This window comes from Boleophthalmus pectinirostris, unplaced genomic scaffold (assembly GCF_026225935.1).
Source record: "Boleophthalmus pectinirostris isolate CB_2022bp ecotype Guang Dong unplaced genomic scaffold, ASM2622593v1 HiC_scaffold_3, whole genome shotgun sequence".
NCBI classification, from domain to species: domain Eukaryota; kingdom Metazoa; phylum Chordata; class Actinopteri; order Gobiiformes; family Gobiidae; genus Boleophthalmus; species Boleophthalmus pectinirostris.
This window is the reverse complement of record NW_026571299.1, coordinates 14,923,755-14,943,624: the sequence shown is the minus strand read 5'-3', so window position 1 is coordinate 14,943,624 and position 19,870 is coordinate 14,923,755. Positions and strand designations below refer to the sequence as shown.

Below are 19,870 nucleotides of genomic sequence, written 5' to 3'. Positions count from 1 at the left end.
CAAAAAGAAAAAGAGAATCGACAAAAAGACTGAAAAATCAACTGACAAACTAACACAAGAATCACATTTTAGACCATAAAATTGTACTGTAAACTACAGGGTTGGCAGTTCTTTGTTAAGCAGAATATATGAATTTTTGTCCATTGAAATCCAGTAATTAACAATAATCAAAATATCGTGGTCAGAGGTGTGCAAAAATATCAAAATACTGATGCATCATATTGTTTAATTTGATGATACAGTATAGATACCATGAACTGCTCTAAGATAATTTTTAGGTATATTTTGCTAAATTATTTTGTGCAAGATCTACAATTGTGTTGACATTTTCACTGTTTTGATGAGTAAAATGGGTGTTTTTCATATTAACTTCGCCCAAACTTTGTGAACTTAGTAGACTTTTAGTATCACAGCCATGATTTAGCCTTTGCTTTGAACTGCATCGAATGGATTTGACATATATCGTATCGAATTGTACTGAATTGAATGTGCACTGTATCAAAAAACATATCGTATCGAGGTATGCATCGTATTGGCAACTTCTTAAATGATACCCAGCCCTAATCGTGATATCATCAAAGGTCAATCACAATAACATTGTTGGCCAGCACAAAATATCAATTTATACGATTCTTTGCAGCAGCTAAAAAAAAAAAAAACTGAGGGAACTACACAGACAATAATCCTTTGCTCCACTTCAATGCAGACAGAAAACTTTATCTCAATTCTTTAGTGCTATATTACTGTTATATTCCAAAGGCTTGTCAAGGTGTTTTAAAAGGACAAAGTAGCATTTCTTCAATTCTTTTAGCATCTCCAAAACATCGAAATAAATATTGTCCCGTGAAATTAATATGCAAATCTTGTGGTACAATATTGTCACCATTTTGTACCATCACTATTCAAATTGTGATTCATTTACAATTAAAAAGATTATGATTTTAATGGCTTGTTAAAGTTGTAAAGTGCAGCAACATAAGGCATAATTTCTCTATATAGTATGCATATTAGATTGTATTAACTCTAAATAAATGTTAACGATATCATTTAGACGAAGAGCTCCAGTGCCACATTCAATTAGTCTGTGTAATTCCAGAGCGTGTATTTTCCCCTAGACTATCATGCAGCGTGCGCCTGGTGTGTGGCTGCCGTTGTCTCATTATGGTCATGAGATCTGTGCTCTGTCATGTACTTAATGCTCCTGACATCAGCCTAATCACATTATCTCCACCTGGACACGGCTCGGAGCGGAAACTCAAACCGAATCAGGCTCGTCTTTAACATTAGGGCTGCACTGTGAGAGGAAAACATGAGAATATGTATGTTTTGTATTGCAACAGTGATATATGAATTCCAAGTTATAAAAAGATGTGATTTATTTATTTTTTTTTAACTGTGTCAGTATCTATGTTGTAATGTTGCTTCCTCATCACGAGCGTACCCTGGTAATGTGTTTTGTTTCATTTACACATGTTTGAGTAACTTTATTATTAGTCTGCATCTCCAAACCTCAAAATCCTCTGACACCTTGTGATGTCATGGTAATACAGAAGGTGCTGCAGTAGGTTTATAAACTCCATACACTTTCTCTGGAATAATTCAGATAATTTTAACTCTGGACTTGCAAATTTCTTCTGAACTAAAAGTAATAAGGTAGCCATTACCCTAGAAACTAATGTTTCATGACATTGCAAGGTGAAACTGAGGTTTGGAGATGTAGACAGACTAATAATAAAATGTTTAATCAAACGTGTGTGAAAGAAACAAAACACAGATCCAGGTAACATTATAACTTGTCTTAAAAGCTCACAAGAATCCATTTTCTGTAATAAGGCTTTTAAATGTTCTTGAAATGTCAAGTTAAGTGTCATCTTGGTACACTTTAACACACAAACCCTGCATATTTAGACTAAAAATGTATATTAATGAGACAAAACACAACTTAGGGTACGTTTCTGATGAGGAAACAACATTAAAACAGATCAGAAAACAGTGTAATTTGCCCCCTTTAAATAAACAGCACAGTTGACTCGATGTGGATTACGGGACTGACCAGTTTGTACGAGATCCACCGGACCTCGGACACTTTGTCGGAACACAGTGTGAGCGCGATCTGTCGGAGGTAGTCGTACACGTCGTAGTGGCTGTACAGCTCGATGATCAGGATCAGCTGCCTGCAGGGGGCGCAAACAAAAGGAGAAATGTTAAATATATGTGTATTAAAATTATCAAATTTACAAATTAAGTTTGTAAATTTTGTAGTTTATTGTATTTCTGCATTTTTTGTTTTGGCTTTCAATTATGGTACAAGATTTATTCAAGCTATTTCAGATGAGTATGAAGAGTAAATAATTTGTTCTATAGTCAGTTTAAAGTTTGTTGTTTAATGCTTGTTTCTATGGATACGTCATTGCTCTGCCTGGAATGTTCCACAGTATGACATTAAACAGCTCTACTTTACATTTATTCAATTACAGGTGGTTTTATAGCTCAAAAATACCTAGAAAAACAGAAATTCTGACTGTGAGTGGGATTCGCCTCTCCACAGATCTGACCTGTAACTTGATCTGGTTTGGTCTCCATGAAGATAGAAAGGTTTAATAACTGAATCATGCCAGACAAAGCAATAATATCTTTATGGATAAAAGGATCTGACAGACCCTCCACCAGAAAAGCTAATTCTGCAAGTCGGAACATTCAAAATTCCTTTAAAAAAAATCTTTACTGTGCTGCTGAATCAGAGTTCAAATCTAGAGCACCTAAATGAGAGCAGTCACAGGGAGTGGGACCGTATTATTTACATTAGATTAGCGGTGAGTGTGACCAATGCTGAGCTGTGTGTGTGAAATGCTCTGAACCTACTCCGCCAGCTCGTATCTGAATCTCCAGTTGCGGCTGTTGTCTGTGACCATGAACTCCTGCAGCTGGTACAGGTACTCTCGCCTCTTGTCCGCGTGGAGGAGCTGAAAGGAGAAAGCAAAAATGGGAAAACGAAGGGTTAAGTGTGGCGCTGTTGCTATAGGAACGTCTAAACTGGCTTTACTGCTCTGGAGCCATCGTACAGAGACATTATGGCGTGTGGAGAGGGAGAGACGGAGGTTAGGCAGTTCAAACCACCTTTGACAACAATAGCTATAGTACTGAGAAAACATCTCCCAGAGAGACCGACAATGAAAACAAGAACAGACTTTTTCCGCACGCTACCATCTAAGCCAAAGTATTAATCATATCTAAGGCTAATTATTTCTCAGACAATTTACAAACAAACAAATAGCAACAGCCCTAGACTTTCAGTTCAAAACAACTAGGGTTGTGCAAAAATATAAAAATATCAATGTATCGTATCATTTGATGTGATGATACAGTACCAATATCGTGGGCTGCTGTATTGATATTTCGCTAAGAGTATTTTTTGGTATATTTTACTATTACTTATTTTGTTACAGAGCTAGTTTTGTTGCTTGTTTAGAGGAGCGAAACACGTTGACATATGTACTGTTTTGATGATTAAAATGTTTGTGTTTCATATTAACTTTGCACAAGAAGTGGTTTAACAAAGACTTTTAGTATCACAGCCATGATTTAGCCTTTATTTTTATTGAACCGTATTGAATCGATTTGAAATATATCATATCAAATCATAAGCTCACTGTTTCGAGATATGCATCGTATCGGCAACTTCTTAATGATAACCAGCCCTAAAAGCAACACTGCGTAATAGGGGATGTAACAATAACCAAAATATCGTGATATCGTATCGTCAAAAGTCTCACAATATATCGAATCACAAGTTCCTTTGCTTAAATGCATTGTTTTATAGCAGCAACAGCTTATAAACATAGGCAACTACATATCCCATGATTCCTTTCAGTGCAGACAACAAGAAGAAATATGTTTTTACTTGAACTCTTGGGATTATGACAGTAATAATTCACACCAAAATCTTATCAAGATATTTTAAAAGCAAAAAAGTGTCGTAGCTACAATTATATCAGCATCACCAAAATATCTCAATAAATATCATACCATGAGATGCATGTCGTGATAATATCGTACCGAGAGATTTGAATATCGTTACATCCCTACTGCGTAATTCTGAAGCTGGCACATCCATGGAACTAGAAAGTTTAAACCATGCTTAAGAATATTCACCATGGATATAGACACATTTTATGCCACAGGAAAAACATTTCCATGGAAGAAAGCATGTGGAAGTCAGGTTTGTAGCAATGCACGCCATTCACAGTAAGCACGCACGTTTGTAAAGCTTTTTCAGTGCAATAAAAACCAAAACAATTTTAACTTATTTTTTATTGGCTAAAAAGTTACGAGCTAGAGTTTTAATTAATGTATAAAATGAATGGGGAAAAAAATCTGAACGATATGGACAATCAAAGTTAATTTATTGATTCAGGGCAACACAGATTTGATAATGTATCTAGAAGCAGGCAGATTGCTGATAGTAAGTTCAGCCAAGTCATGACGTTATTAAATAGCGTAGTAGATACCGAGTGCAGTTAGTACCTTGAGGAAGTCGTAGAGATGTTTGAGGACCCCGATGCGAACCTCGTCCAGATCTTTGAGGAACCCGTTGAAGATGGGGACCAGGTCTGCTGCCGTGAGCTGGTCTCCGAGGATCACCGCCAACTCGTGTATGGAGAAGGCCAGAGTCCGCCGCACTTTCCACTGGACGGAGGAGACGCAAAACGTTAACAAAATGAAAGCAAAAGGAGATACGACTGATTTATGAGTGGAAAGATTAATTCAGGGTGTAGCCAAGTATATATCAATAAAATTTTCTGTAAAGGGTTTATGAAAACGATTGTTCTGTTCTTCCATCAAACTGTCAAAAATAATTATGAAAACAAAAACAGTGAGTGACTATGGACTCCGTTATAGTCTGTAAAAAATATGCCAGTGTGATTTTTATAATAGTGCTATGATTACAGTAAGATGTTGACATACAGAATAAATGCAAAGTGACTGTTTAATTTTTTAAAAAGTGCACATTTTAAGCAAATCCAGCAGCATTTAAAATTATAGAATGACTGAAATAGGAATGAATTACTAAACTAACATTGTTCAAGAAGCCTTTGGTCCATTTCATAGCATGTGTTTGGTGTAAACTACGTGCTTATATAATTATGTCTCATTGTTGGCAAGTTCGCATGATTGAGATGACGTCACAATTATAGGAACTTTATTAGAGTGTGGCAAAGGTAAATGTCAATGGTGAATAATGACATTTTCTTGTGTAAAAGGTCAAAACACAACTCAAATGTGAAACAGGTGTTACAGTCTAACAACAAAATACAAAAGTCTACAACTCTTCATGATTTTTAGTTTGTATCCCACACTTAAAACCAAAAACAAAATCAAGTAAACAGTAGACATCTAAAAAAACAAAAAATGGGACACTGCAGACTACACTCACATCCATCATTGATACAGACTTTTGGATCAGACACAGCTGAACTGAACCTTTCTTTTTAAATAAGCTGCTTCAGAGTCTGTTTGTAGAGCTTTTTTTTGCCCCACAATAGTTATTTCCTCAACAGACAATAAAAAGCAAAAAAACACTATATTTCTACAGAGATAAACTGAGAAATGACAATACTGAAACAACTTTATGCCACTGACACAATAACAATAATGCAAGATAATCCTTGGAAACAATTTCTAAAAAGACAGTTTCATTAAAAAGGCCTTAACTGCAACAAATAAATAGCAGAATAAAACAATAATTAGCCTAAGAAGTTACTTTTTCAACACTCTCAATCTTACAGTATTACAAGAAAATGACCAAAATCATGCAACTTTTGCCCCAAAAAGTCAATATGCCAGTAATAATTATGGTGACAGCCCTATCCAATACCCATCCTTCTCTTTTAATATAAATTTTATGATAATTTTTCAATGCTCTGATCTGTTTGTATTGAGATTTTAAAGTCTTATTCTGTAAAACACTTTGAATTACTTGTGTACCAGTCGTGTTATACAAATCTAATCTTGCCTCGCCATCATCACATGACCGTTCTGCGTTTACCTGCACATCAGTAGCCAGTGTTTCATAGGTGTCCTTGAGGCAGTGCCAGTTCTGTCGGCCCAGTGTGAGGGCGACCCCGGGCAGGCTGAAGGCGCAGTGTTTGGCGATCTCTGTGTCCACGGTTTGCGCTCGGGCCGGGTCCGTCATAGAGAGGTACTGATCCAAGAGCTGCTGTGGGATCACATTCTACAGCACACAAAATTAAAATTGTTGTTAGTAAAGTGGAAGGAGAAAGCGAAGCATGTATGCAAAGTTAAAAATTGATCATAAACATGATAAGTGGAAGAAATCCTATATTATGCAAAATTTACTGTTGTGAGCTTTGAGCCATGTTAGAACATTGTTACCTCCTCAAAAACAAACCTGGAGTTGTGTTTTGTTTCATTCACACATGTCTGAAGATGCAGACAGACTAATAAATACTTAAAGCACAAACTGCTGTTCCACTTTGTGAAGTCGTGGTATTTTTCAAGTTAACAGCTCCTTTTACCTTTAGTTTAACCAGAGAGATTGGCAATTCCAGGGCTGAAATTACCCAAATTTCATTACAAGCACTTCTTGTATTACCACATAAAATTACAATGTGGAGAACTTGGCCTAAAATGCAGGTTTGTGTGTTCAACATGTGTGAATAAAACCAAAACTCTGGGTATGTTTTTGATGAGGAAACAACATTAAAGTAGATCAGAAAATAGCGTAATATGAGCCTTTTAATGATGAGAAGTGTAGACCTGGATCTTGGGTTTGTCCTCTGATGTGGGGCTGTGGGCGGAGTCCTCTATGCCCTCATCTTCTACACTCTCGATGAGCTCAGACTCCTGGGGAAAAGTCAACAGAAAGAAACCATTAGGAAGAGATACAGGACTACATTCATTCCATACTCCATACAACTGTACAAACTTATGTCACGAATAAACCTGTGTCAATGTTGATCACAATTTCATATTTGCACTGTTTCTTGTATATAACGGGCATATTTGTATTACTTGTACATATACATTTACATTATTACGCCTTATTTGACACCAGTCCCTTGCCATCTTTGCTACTTATTAAGAATTTATTATTACCATTTATATTCTAGCTCGTTATTATTAGTTTATATTGTGATGTGTGAGCTACTGCGTCCAAATAATTCCCCTTGTGAATCAATAAAGTTTGTGTTAAGTCGAAGGAGGGACCTCAAATGGCCTTGAGGATATCATCATCATGCTGCAATGGTGTTGTTGCATGTGATCTCCCAATAAGATTCAAAAGTTGTGGTTGACTTATGTGATTAAGTAGATAAGTAGATAATTCTCTCTAATCTGCTGTTTGTAAAAAGTGACAGGAAAAATAGGCCTGATACAAAACTGCCATACAGACATTGTGAGATTATTATAGAAAAGCTTCTGCAGTATTTAAGTAATAGGGACAGACTTACATAAAAGATCTGCCAAATAAAGTGCTGTTAACACTAAGGGTTTCTGATAAGAATTTCTTATCTAATCATTTTCTGTGTGAAAAATAATAAATAAAAGGTTAGGTGACTGCTGTTATTAAAAATGTTATTGAAAAATTACATAAATTCATTAAAAAATAAATCTGGATCTGGATTGAAGTTCTGTCATACCAGAAGTGGAGAGTCCGGCGGTGACTCTTCCTGGGTCTCAGCAGGTTTACTGTCCCCCTCCTGGTCTCCCTGCTCCTGGACGGGACAGGACTTGGGACATGACTCAGACTCGGGGCAGGACTCTGTTGCGGGTTCTGGAGCGGGGTCAGAACTGGACTCGGGAGGACTGCAGTCAGTAGGTTCGGACTCAGAAGCAGACTCGGGACCAGATTCGGGGCTGGTGGCGGGCGACTCCAGGCTCTTCTCCTCCTCTGTGGGACTGTCGCTGCCCTCGCTCTCCTCAGACTGCAGCTCCATGGACTTGCACTCATCGGAGGGGCTGTCGGAGTCGCTGTCCTGGGAGGGGGTCTCTGTGGTGGGGCTCTCGGTGTTGGGACTCTCCATGGTGGGACTTTCTGTGGTGGGGCTGCTGTCTGTGCTCGCGGATGGGCTGTCAAGCTGCGCTGCTTTGAGGGCAGCGGACAGGACCTGCACTTGGGCTGTAGGGGGAGAGTGGGCAGGTCAGTAAACAGGAAATAAATAAAAGAGTGTGCTGTTACGACCATAGACTGTATAAAGAAGTTGACTTAAGAGACTGTGACTTCACCCATAGTGTTCGGTTGCAGTCAAATGAAGCTCATCGAGGCTTGCAGTTACAGGGTCAAATTTGGAGTCCATATTACAAACAGGAAATTATTTACAGACAATATATTGAAATAAAAAACACCAGGATCATGTAGCGCAGGTTAATATGAACATTTTAAGACCAAAATGACAAGGCTCACTGCGGCAGTTACACAGAGAGGGGTGACAATATTTCAATGTAAAATCAATTGGAAACAGAGTCGATGAAGCCGGAAGTGCCTCCATGAACAGTTCCTATTTGGAACACGGCGACTAGTGGGTTAGCTATGTGCATATGCAGTCTATTTTTAGATTATTTTAAACTATTTTTAGATAGTTTAAACACCAAATAAAGTGCTTTCTTTATACTAGCATAATCCACATGGTAATAAAGAGCAAGATGACTCCAAATGTCAGGAAAGGTCTTTTTGCATCAATCAATACTTCAAATGACCATCTACATCAGGGGTCTCCAACCTTTTTCCTCCAGTGAGCCACTTTTACAAAACGAAAATGCTAGAGCTACTAGTTTTTGCAGTCACAAGAAACTGAGCAAATATAAGTGCCACGGCGAGCCTTAGATGAGGTAGAGTTAGATGCCTATAAAACATAAACCCTTATCCATTTATTAGTGTGCAAAGTTAGGCATCAAAATAACTCATGTACAGTGGTAAAAGGAATTTAATTAATCCAATTTTACTTATTCAGCACAATACGTGTAATTCCGAAATCCCTTGGTGAGCTACTTGGAAGGGGGTGGAGAGCGACAGGTTGGAGACCCCTGATCTAGATACTAGTTTCAGTATTCGATTTCTAATATTTTGAAGACCGCGCTAGGTAAGACCCAAGTTCGCACACCTATTACTCATTATATTAGCCCTACTGTGAACCCAGTTTGGACCCAAACAAGGTCTAGTGAGCACTATGGTAGATTTAGCTTACGTCAGTTGCAGCACGTCAAACACATTGCAGTTTGCAGGTTCTCAGCCATTTCAAACTGCGTAACTTTCTCTTGCCATGCACTGCACTTAAAACACACACCAGCACTGTTTTGATGAATCTCCTGTCTCTCTCCTGAATGCAACTTATCTCTGCTCCTGTCCTCCTCATCTACACCTGAACAATATAAAAACAGCAGACATGTCACTCATCAAAAAGCAAAAGGTAAAATATAGACAATTCTTTTTTTCTTTTTTAAAGCAATGATTTCATATTATTGATGCTTTGCAGTGACATCACGCTGGGGGTGTTCTGCAAGTGTGTCAAAGGCGGAATGTCAGCAGTTTTCATGTTGACTCAACGTACCAAAACACACAAGCACTGCCAAAAGAGATTAAAAAACTCATTTCCAGGAGCCTGTGATCAATACCCGTGTGATCATGACCCTGTTTAGGTAGGGTGAGCAGATTTTCAAAATAAAAAACTGGGACATCCCTGGAGTTTGGGTTGGTTGGTAATAATAAAATTGTGAAATGAGTATAGTCACATTTTCTTTGTGTTTAGGTAAACTACAGAAAAGCTGCTTAAAAATGACCAAAACAAATGACAATTTATGCCTCTCTTTACTGTTGGCAGGGATCAAATTGGACCAAAATAGGGAAACGGTGGATATTTCTTGTATAAAACTGAGACAAATCACTGGCTTTGGATAAATCTGCAGGGACAATGGACACAGGACTCAAAACTGTGACTGTCCCGGTCTGGTCACCATATGTTTAGGTGCTTGATGTCAACAAAAAGACGAGAGTGAAGTGAAAAACTGTTGGGTAATGCTAGCTATCTTATGACTGTAATTATGCAAAAGAGACTTGTTTAACAGCACAAATCATAACACGAACTTCAACTAAATCAGTTCCTTATGGCCAGACTGCATTAAAACCTCAGATTAAGGTCAAACAAAGCCTCAGACAGAGCAGTGCCTACAGTTAGCAGCACACCCTCAGGGAATATTGATGAAATCAGCTGCAAAGTATCAATAATTCAACTTTATTCATCTTTTATTGCCCTACCTTGCACATCGGGGTCATCTAAGTGCGGCTGCAAACAGTCCAACACCTTCTGTATCTGGTCACTGGTGGAATTGGACTTTGCTTCGTGCGTGCAGCTATCGCCCGGTTGTTCCATCTGCTTTGGCTGTTCCTCGTTCGTCTTATCCTCCTCTTCTCTCCCTTCCTCTTTCGTCGACGTCGTTAGCATCTCCAGTTCGTCGCTGATGTCCGGTAAAGGAGGCCTCCAGTAGCGGAAAGAGTTAAAGTTCTCGTCTGTCTGCTCATTGTCTGTGGTGGTACTGCTGCTGTTGTTGAGGTGGTTGTGTTTGAAGCTGGCCTGGGCGTTTGGCGTGTGGTGGGGCTGGCTGTGAGGCGTGTGGTGGCTGTTGTATTCGTAGGTGCGCATGTCTTCGCGGTCGGCCGTTAGCGAGCGCTCGGGGGATGGCGTGGCGCGGCCGTCCTGGTTCGGGGGTGTGTGGGTGATGGTCCGCTCTGTGCTGTGGTGCGTGCTCGGGCAGTTCAGGGAGTTTAGGGAGCAGTCACTGTAATAACAAAAGAACAAACAACTAAAATTCAGCCCCCACATTCACTATTGTCAATTACTGTCAAACATTATGAAAAAGTTTAATATTTATTACAATATATAGAGTGAAGCTTGAAAGTTTCACTATGTGCCATGGGTCAATATAAAATACGGGTTTGACAAAAAATACTGAACCTTTTTATGATTTTCCATTAGTTCTAATGCATTCTAATGTTCTGTACATGGTCAGTCAATAAATATTTAATTATTTTTTTCCATTTTCAACTTGCACAAACTAGTTGTATGGAAATTTGTCAAGTTGAGTGTTGAGTTTGAGTCGTGCTGACCCATCAGAGAACCCTGACTTCATAGAACTCTTGTTACATTTGGAACCAACTCCGAACAATAAAAAAGAAAAAGTTCAATATTTATTTAAAAAAGCAATAATTACATATTATTGACACTTTGCAGTGACATCACACTGGGGGAGTTCTACATGTATGTCAACGGTGGAATGTCAGCAGTTTTCATGGTGACTCAGCACACCAAAACACACAAACACGGCCAAAAGAGCTTTAAAAACACATTTCCCGGAGCCTGTAATCAATACCCATGTGATCATGACCCTGTTTTGTGTGTTTGATGTCAACAGAAAGATGAGTCATGTGAACCCAGGCTTCATTAGAATCATAGTTACGTTTGGAACTTTCATTTTACCTCTGGACAAAAAAACCTGCGTATCACTGTGTGTTCTAAGGGCACAAGCTCACCAAATCTGCCACCCCTGTACTCTAGGTCAAGGTTTCTCAGACTGATGGTACACAAGCTCCTTCAGGTGGTACACGAGTAGCTCTTCAGTATTTGGGTTTGCCTAATTCTGAGTCAAGTTTATCGAGTTTTATAATTGCTTGTTTAGAACTACAGATCATATAGCTCACTTATGGTTCAGCCCCAATTTAGAACTGGAATAGACCTGTTATAGACTTGAATAAGATCTGGTGGTACTCAGTAAGCCAAATCTTCTTCTTGATACGTTTGAGAGCCACTAATCTAGGTTTAACGGTATCCAGTATCCATCCAGTAGTAGCATACACAACAAGTTAAATGACATTTAACATTTGTTTTTCCCACTATATGAGGAAGTCTTACTCACTTGTCTGCTGTGCACCTGGGCACCTCGAGGAGGGCTCCGTCCTCTCTGAAGTGAAGGCCCGTACTGGAGGGGTTGGCGAAGGTGGAGATGAATCGCCCCAAAGACTGAAAGGCAGCCTGTCGGACCTAAGGAACAGAACAGTGTGCAACATCTTTGTTTAATAGTGAAGTGATTTAACAAGTTATGTAAAATAAGATGTTTAATGGAACAAACCAATATTGCAAAAAAAAAAAAAAATAAAAAATAGGAATTTCATTTTTTTCTGTTGAATTGAGCAATAACGTTCAAAAATCAGTGCTGGATGATCAGTGGCCACGGTCCAAAACCTGACCCACAAAATGACTAAGCTCAACTCTGATGTAAATGTTTCAAAAGTGGGAACAAGATGATCGGATGTGTCAGGCCATTTCACAAGTATTACTCCACACAGTATTGAGGAAGCGAAGGTCTTTCAAGTGCGCGAGTCTTACCCAACGGGACTGGTCACTGATGAGACTGATGAAGAGGGGGGACAATTTGGAGCGTCGCACTTCCGGAGAGGTGGAGTTTGACACCATCATAAAACACTCTGCACAGGCTTTTCTGATGCCCCACAAACTGTCGGAGCACAGGTCGAAGAATTTGGGCATCTGGGAAAACAGAGAAAGAGGAAGACATATGAGATTTTGAACGCTGAAATCTCAAAAGTCAGTGGGTGGAATTGGCTCATTACATTTATAATCATGTGTGACAGATGTTAATACTTAGAGAGAGAAATAATGTCCAACCAGCTGCTCAACATGACTCAATGCAAACAATCTAATCTAACCAAATCTAGGTCATCTCCTAGATTAACTTCACATAACTTTCATTCCTTACACACTTTGATACATGATTTTAAAGGTCCTATATTACACTAAATTGACTCTTGTGAGCTTTTAGCCACATTAGAATGTTGTTACCTCCTAAAAACATACCCTGACTTGCATTTTGTTTCATTCACACATGATGAATAATCCTTTATTATTAGTATGTCTGCTACTCTGATGTCAAGAAGCAGTAGTTTAAGTTATCTGCTACCTTTCGTTCAGAATGGTTTGGCAAATCCAAGGCTGAAATTATCCAAAATGATTCAAGTGAAGGTGAATGGAGTTTAAAAACACAGTGGAGCACTTCCTGTATTACCACATATCACAAGATGGAACAGAGTGTTGAGAGTAAAAGAAGAACACAGCCTAAATATGCAGATTTGTGTGGTAATTTGGTATAACAGATCAGAAAATAGAGAAATATGGACCCTTAAACAATCTAATACAAGTTATGTAGTTTTTGTGATATACATGTTTCAATTTCCAACTTGGGGAAAAAACTTTTATACTTAATCATTCAATTAACATTCTATTTATTTCACTTCAAGATCTTCCTTAATCTTACCAGTAGCTTTTCTGTTGCTTCTTGGCCAACAATCGAGCAGAACTCCCCAAAATTAGCAGCACAAACCTAAAAAACAAAACACACGTGCAAAATTACTTCAAGTTTTAAACTCAAAACAAACAGACATAAACATTACAGTGAGCAGTAGTGACAAAAACACAGTTGAGTACATGTAATTGTACGCTTCCAGGCTGAGGTTTAGTTACAAATTAGGCTAAAGTTGTTACTGCATGCCATATAACAACTGGCACCACTCATACAAGGCATTAACATTCCAAGGCAAACAACAGCGCAGTGTGCTACAAACTCTCGAAACAAAACCACGCCTGAAGGCTTCAAATTAATTTAATCTTCAAATCTAATCATTGTATTTTGAGAGAGGTGCCCCGCTGGAGGTGTAGAAATGTGTGAACGCTGTATCTGACTCTGAGAATAAGACTACAGGGTATTCAAACAGAGAAATAAAATTGTAGGTAAGGATAGGATGTTTGCGATGTACTTCATGCGTTTCTATGGCGCAATATTCAGCCGTTACCAAGGTGACACAATGCACAAATCAGCAAACACAGCCAATAAGCCAAAAACTCAAGAAAAAAAAAACACATTTATGGACCAATTTAGGTGAAATTTAACAGAAAAGACAGTTGGCTAATGATAATAATTTTGGAGGAACTTGTTCAACAGGTGAGCTGATTCGCACTAGTTTTAGTAAAGTCAGTTCTTTCTGGTTAAAAAAAAAAGAGCAGAATAAAGTCTAATTTTAGAACTGAACTTCAGACAGAGCAGAGAGGACTACATTCAGATCATACTCCATGTAACTGTACAACAACTCACCCTTATGTAACAGATAACCCTATGTCCTGTCAATCATCACATCATCTTTGCAATGTTTTCCTTACAACCTCTTGTATATAACAGTGATATACTGTATTTATATTGCTATATTTGTTTTTCTATTTTACAAATACATTTATAGAACAATTATGCCTCTTTTGACACCAGTCTCTTGCTATTTTTATTACCATTTTAATATTTTTTTTACTCTGTTATTGTAATATAATGTGATGTGTGAGCTACTGTATCCAAGTAATTTTCCTTGTGGGTCAATAAAGTTTGGCTAAGTCTAAGTAAGTCTAAGTCAGTGCCTGCAGTTAGTATCACACTGTGGGGGCATGTTGATGGCGTCAGCTGTAAGGTATTTGTTTGGTACCTTTCGGACTTGGAAGAGTCTGGCGTCGCTGCAGAGATCGCAGAAGCGCGGCAGGAGGAGGTGCTCCACTGTGTCTTTGCTGAGCATGGTCACCACTTTACACATGATCTGTAAGAAAAAAATATATACTGTATTAAAATAATGTAGTGTTTACCAACTTTTTACCAGCTATTGCTCAAGTAAAATCTGGGGTCACATCGTCTATGCTAAACACAGAAACTAGACAACTTGATAGACATGTTGATTTATTAGAAAGTGGGTGATGTTAAGTGCCTTTAATAACTCATCTTGACCAAAAGGTGAGATTTCAAAAGCATTAGAGTAAAAATGACGTAAGATTTGCTTTAAGGTGCATTGTGTAACGTTTTTGGTGGAAGGTCCGTCAAATGCTTTTCTCCATGATGTTATTGCTTTGTCTGGAATATTTCACAGCATGGCATTAAACCTTTCTATCTTCATGGAGACCAAACCAGACCAAGTTACAGGTCAGATCTGTGGAGAGACAACCTGCTCACAGTCAGCATGTCTGTTTTTCTAGGTATTTTTGAGCTATAAAACCACCTGTACTTTAATAAATGTAAGGTAGAGCTGTTTAATGTCATACTGTGGAACATTCCAGGCAGAGCAATGACATATCCATAGAAACAAGCAGGTGACTAACCCCCAACCAAAAAGTTACATAGTGCAAACTTAAGGTTAGTACTTTCTCAACTAAGAAACATAACGCGTATCCATTAGAGAGATAAGAAGAAAAAATATATGTTTGTGCTGAGACAATCTACTTTTAGAATCTGACAATTTAATAAACAGCATTCATCGATCAGCGGCCAGTGACACACACCAGATAAAGCTCCGACAGAAACAGTAAACTAATAAAAGAAACTCTGCCGCGTCTGCCAAGCCTCACAGATCATAAATTGATTTGTTGCTCTTAGTTATAGTCTATTAATACATGTCAGTGTAACTGTTAACAAATGTTAAATAGTTACTGTTTAACTAAATGGCCGTGTAAAAGGAGTAATGTGTGTAAACAGGGATTAAATATTGGCAGAGTACTTTTGATAGGTACTTTAGTGTCCATAAATAAATTCAGTGCATAAAAGGACCTCAAATTTTTTTAATACATTCATTTAATATTTTAGCGTTATTGTAGCTGGAGCTGTAGTCCTTTAGTCATTTAATTGGGCAACAGTGTCTTATTCGACCAAAGTTTCTACTGGTCAACTAGTAACTTTATTTTTTATTTTATTAACGATTATTTAATTTCTATTATAAAAATTATGAGCACAACAGAAAGGCAAAAGTAGGGGGAGAATTAGTTGAAGATTTGGGAGTGAATTCTGTTTTTAAATCCCCCTTTGCATACAAATATAAAAGGCCTTAAGGGGCTATTTATTTTGTTAATGTGTTTTTTTATTGAAACAGATGTGAGAATGTGTTTATATTTTGTCATTTTTGCTCTATCAAAGTTTCGTTGTATTTTGTACAATGACAATAATTCTAATCTAAACCACAGTAAATACACAGTAGTAATTTAAGTACAGTTACAAAGTGAGATCACAGAGATAATTAAATGGGAGCTTTTGTCTTTAGTCAACTAACTGATTGGCAGGGCTTGATCCTTTGTCTTTAGTCAACCAACTTTAGTCGATAGCAACCCCAGTTCTCATTAAAAACAAAGACTAATGGTGGCCCCCATAATCTAAAATGAACATGGACTCACTTTGCTTCATACATAACATAAAAACAGTAACTACACTGTTCAAAAAAATGCTAAAAATATGAAATACAGGAAATATGTGACATTTGAACTGCACAAATTGTATGAAAGTATCTGTGACACCATAGTCTAAACTAAATCTAAAAGAAACCTTGCAGCCCTATTATACTTCTCAAGAGGTACTCATATTTAACCCTTTTAATTCAAGTCAAATTTAGACACATGGGGGAGGATCATTTTCCACACTTGAGCACAATCTTGGTAATTTTATCTATTTGCGGCAGGAGGTATCGCGTCCCATCCCTAGAGGCGAATGCCTAAATAGAAATACTTAGAAACACTCACGGCCACGGCCTCGATCTTGTAGTCGTCATCACATCGGGGCTCTGTGAGGTCGAGGAGGACGGGGCACACTTTGGTCTCCATGTCGGCTTTGGAGATCAGACCCTGCTCCAGGAGAACCAGCAGTGCCGCCTGGCTGGTTTTACGCACCTGTGGAAGATTAAAAACACAAGAAACTGTTAGGAAAGGTGGCCAAAAAAAAAATCATACATGCAGGATTATTGTATTAAAGGTCGTACAATATCTACCCTTTACCTTTTGTTCAAATTATTCTAGTGAAGGTGCAGGGTGTTTAAATAGCACTTCCTTCCTATTATCAACATGACATTACAGTTTGTAATAGAGGGTTTTTTTGTGAGAGAGAACTCAGCCTAAATATGCAGAGTTTGTGTGTGAAACATGTGCGAATGGAACAAACAAAACAGGTATTAGAACATAGATCAGAAAATAATGCAATACTCGCCTTTTAAGGTTAATTAAAAAACATTTCTGGTAAAACATGTTCTCATATCCAGTAAAATATGAGATCACTGGATGTTCCTGGACCTTGATTACTTAAGATCACTTAATAACATAAAAGCTGCAAAATTGGCTGTGAATAATCACAGAGAAATTTGATGATTTTGCTGTTAACATGTCATTTTATTATTCCTCTAAACACCAGAAATGAGATAAGATTTTGTGCATGTAACTGCAGCCACTGTATGATCTATAACAGGGCTGAATGTTTTGGCAAAAATATCCAATTGTGATGTTTATGACAAAAATTGTGATTGCGACAAAATTTTAATAATAGGATTCTGTTCAAAGTTCTCATTTTAAACATGTCCAGAAGAATTTACAAAAACTCTGAACTATGAACTGCCAAAATAATACAAGAGTGACATTTCAGAACCTGTTTGTACAGGTCTAAACTACAGGGTTAGCAGATTTTAAGCAGAATCAGACAGGAGACTTTGTTGTTAGTGGAAATTGTGGAACTTCAAAAATTGCAGCCTTTGTGATTTGCTAATTGCGTCTATTCACATTGTGATTTTGCTTTGATTGCAGTTCTAATTGTAACGCAGTCGTTTTGCAAGTAGTTAAAAATTTACCCATGACATAAAAACATCAATTTCACTCAAAGAAAAGGCTGTTTTATGGTTCTAGATAATGATTAACATTGCATAGATACTGTAGATATTGTACTGTAATGTATTTTTCAGAAACAGTAACAAGTAATGCCCATAAAGGTGAGATGATTGTATTTTTTACGCTAGATAGATATGTAGGCAACAGCAATGACATCTCCATGAACACAAACAGGTGACAGACTCTCCACCAGAAAAGTAGCGCAATACACCTTTAATGGTTGCTAGAAAGAAATGGAAAGAAAGAGAAAAAAACTCACTTGGTTGTTGGGGTCTGTGAGATAGCGTACTACGATGGGGACCAAGTATCTGGAGAAGGCTGCTGGGAAGTTGGGTCGGCTCTCGTGGAGGAACATGGCGATGTTTGGGACCTGCTCCATGAGTTCGGCCCGGACTGTTGGCTCTGCGACGAAGGACAAATAAAGAAAGATATTCAGGGTCAGCCAGTCCATTTTTGTTCCCAGCACAATTCACATAAAAATAAACAACACGAATACCACACGCACGTATTATTAGAAGGGTCTATGGTGAATACCCAGAATATGAACTCTAAAACGTGATTTACTGTTGAAAGGGCCCAATACCGCACACCTTCACTAGAATCATTTGGATTATTTCACACTTGTGGGTCTGACGCTGTATCCTCTCTTCCCAATTTCAGTTGGGTGTAATTTAGAGGTGGATAAACTAATCACTGCAGACATGGCAGATGATAAGGATGATATGTATAGACAGTGTAGAGTGCTCTATGCTCAGGCAAATACTCTTATGCGCAAGTTTGGTTCTAGTACAAATTATGTAAAGCCCACCTCTGGATTAATTACAAAAAAGCCAGTTTGCAAAGACTGCAGGTGGCTTATAATGATGCTTTGCTGGTGCTTTTGAGGAGGCCACGATGGACGAGTGCGACGGGCGATGTTTGTTACTGCACAAGTTAACACTTTCCAAGCTGCACTAAGAATTTTAATGTACAGTTTTATTTTCAGGCTGAACAAATTGGACAATGAAATAATAATGTCACTCACAAATATGAGATTCACTGCAATAAGATATCAGTTCAATATGTGGAGACACTGGTAGGGCAGTCTTTTAAAAACATAAATGTTCATTGTTTTGTAATGTCACTGTCCTTGTCTGTTTTAAAAATGGACCATGTGTCCAGAATAAAGATGAACTCAACTGAACTAATCCGAGATGCTGACCTGTTAATGTAGAAAGACAATATGACACCCTACACATAAAAAAAAAAGTGGGGGGAAGAGGACTAACAGTGTATAAACTCTGATACAAATGAAGGATTTTAAATGTGATTATTTGGCGTTTTGGGCATGATAATAAATGCAGGTTCAAAATAAGGTGTTAGTAGTTACTTTTAGATTACACTGAACAACAAGTGTAAGGAGTAGAAAAATCATATTTTTCATAGTCACAATGGTCCAAATGTTAAAAAGTCCAAAAATATACATATTCTTTCTTGTAAATGGTGTGCACAATTCTCCAATTTAACCAGGAGCTTTCATTTAAAGACCAGTCTCACCTCCATCCTCCGACATCCGAGCTACAGTCTCCATGACGCTGATGAAGTCATTCTCGTTGTCGCTGAACTCTCGTAGCACGTCCAGGAGACCGCGAGCCACAATTTGCCTAGAAAGCAAAAGGGAACCAGAGTCAGTGGAGGGAGGGTGAATGTCTTGACTATAATACCTCCTGTAACAAGTGCAGAGTTAACACAGAACTGTCAGAGCCGTCAACTACATTACACGCTTTTGTGCTTGGAAACAACCACACCGGGCTGAGCGTGGAGAGCAAAGAGACGAGAGGCTAATGTGATTTTAAGAGTGGACAGGCAAGTGTGACTGAGCATGGGCACATTTTAGAAGAATTAAAAGGTCCTGTATTACATTTTAAAAGATATACATAATTACAATGATACAGAGCATATTTTCTAGGGCTGCAATTAACAATTACTTTTGCAGATGAGCAGTCAGAATTTTTGTTTCAATTAGTCAGCAACTCAAACTGTTATGTCTATGGTACATTGAAGACAAAATATGCTAACATAATTCTTCTAAATAGAGAATATATACAAATAAAATGCAATCTTGCAAACAAGGATATAAAGTAGTATTT

At 38.0% G+C, this 19,870-nt stretch overlaps 1 protein-coding gene across 2 annotated transcripts in view; it reads right to left on the bottom strand.

Moving 5' to 3' along the window:
• The window catches only part of ppp4r1l (protein phosphatase 4, regulatory subunit 1-like), a 31,026-nt gene that overhangs the window by 7,145 nt on the left and 4,011 nt on the right, over window positions 1-19,870 (bottom strand). Inside the window, exons 4-18 of one of the 2 annotated variants that reach the window (XM_055161031.1) lie at window positions 19,278-19,384; window positions 18,001-18,143; window positions 16,614-16,760; window positions 14,549-14,656; window positions 13,339-13,404; window positions 12,396-12,554; window positions 11,926-12,050; window positions 10,271-10,791; window positions 9,303-9,377; window positions 7,659-8,137; window positions 6,778-6,864; window positions 6,047-6,232; window positions 4,525-4,686; window positions 2,863-2,963; window positions 2,054-2,174 (exon numbers count right to left, since the gene is read on the bottom strand). In XM_055161031.1, coding sequence (XP_055017006.1) covers window positions 2,054-2,174; window positions 2,863-2,963; window positions 4,525-4,686; window positions 6,047-6,232; window positions 6,778-6,864; window positions 7,659-8,137; window positions 9,303-9,377; window positions 10,271-10,791; window positions 11,926-12,050; window positions 12,396-12,554; window positions 13,339-13,404; window positions 14,549-14,656; window positions 16,614-16,760; window positions 18,001-18,143; window positions 19,278-19,384 — 2,587 coding nt within the window. The remainder of the gene's footprint in view (window positions 1-2,053; window positions 2,175-2,862; window positions 2,964-4,524; window positions 4,687-6,046; window positions 6,233-6,777; window positions 6,865-7,658; window positions 8,138-9,302; window positions 9,378-10,270; window positions 10,792-11,925; window positions 12,051-12,395; window positions 12,555-13,338; window positions 13,405-14,548; window positions 14,657-16,613; window positions 16,761-18,000; window positions 18,144-19,277; window positions 19,385-19,870) is intronic. The other variant, XM_020919999.2, reaches the window with a different exon arrangement.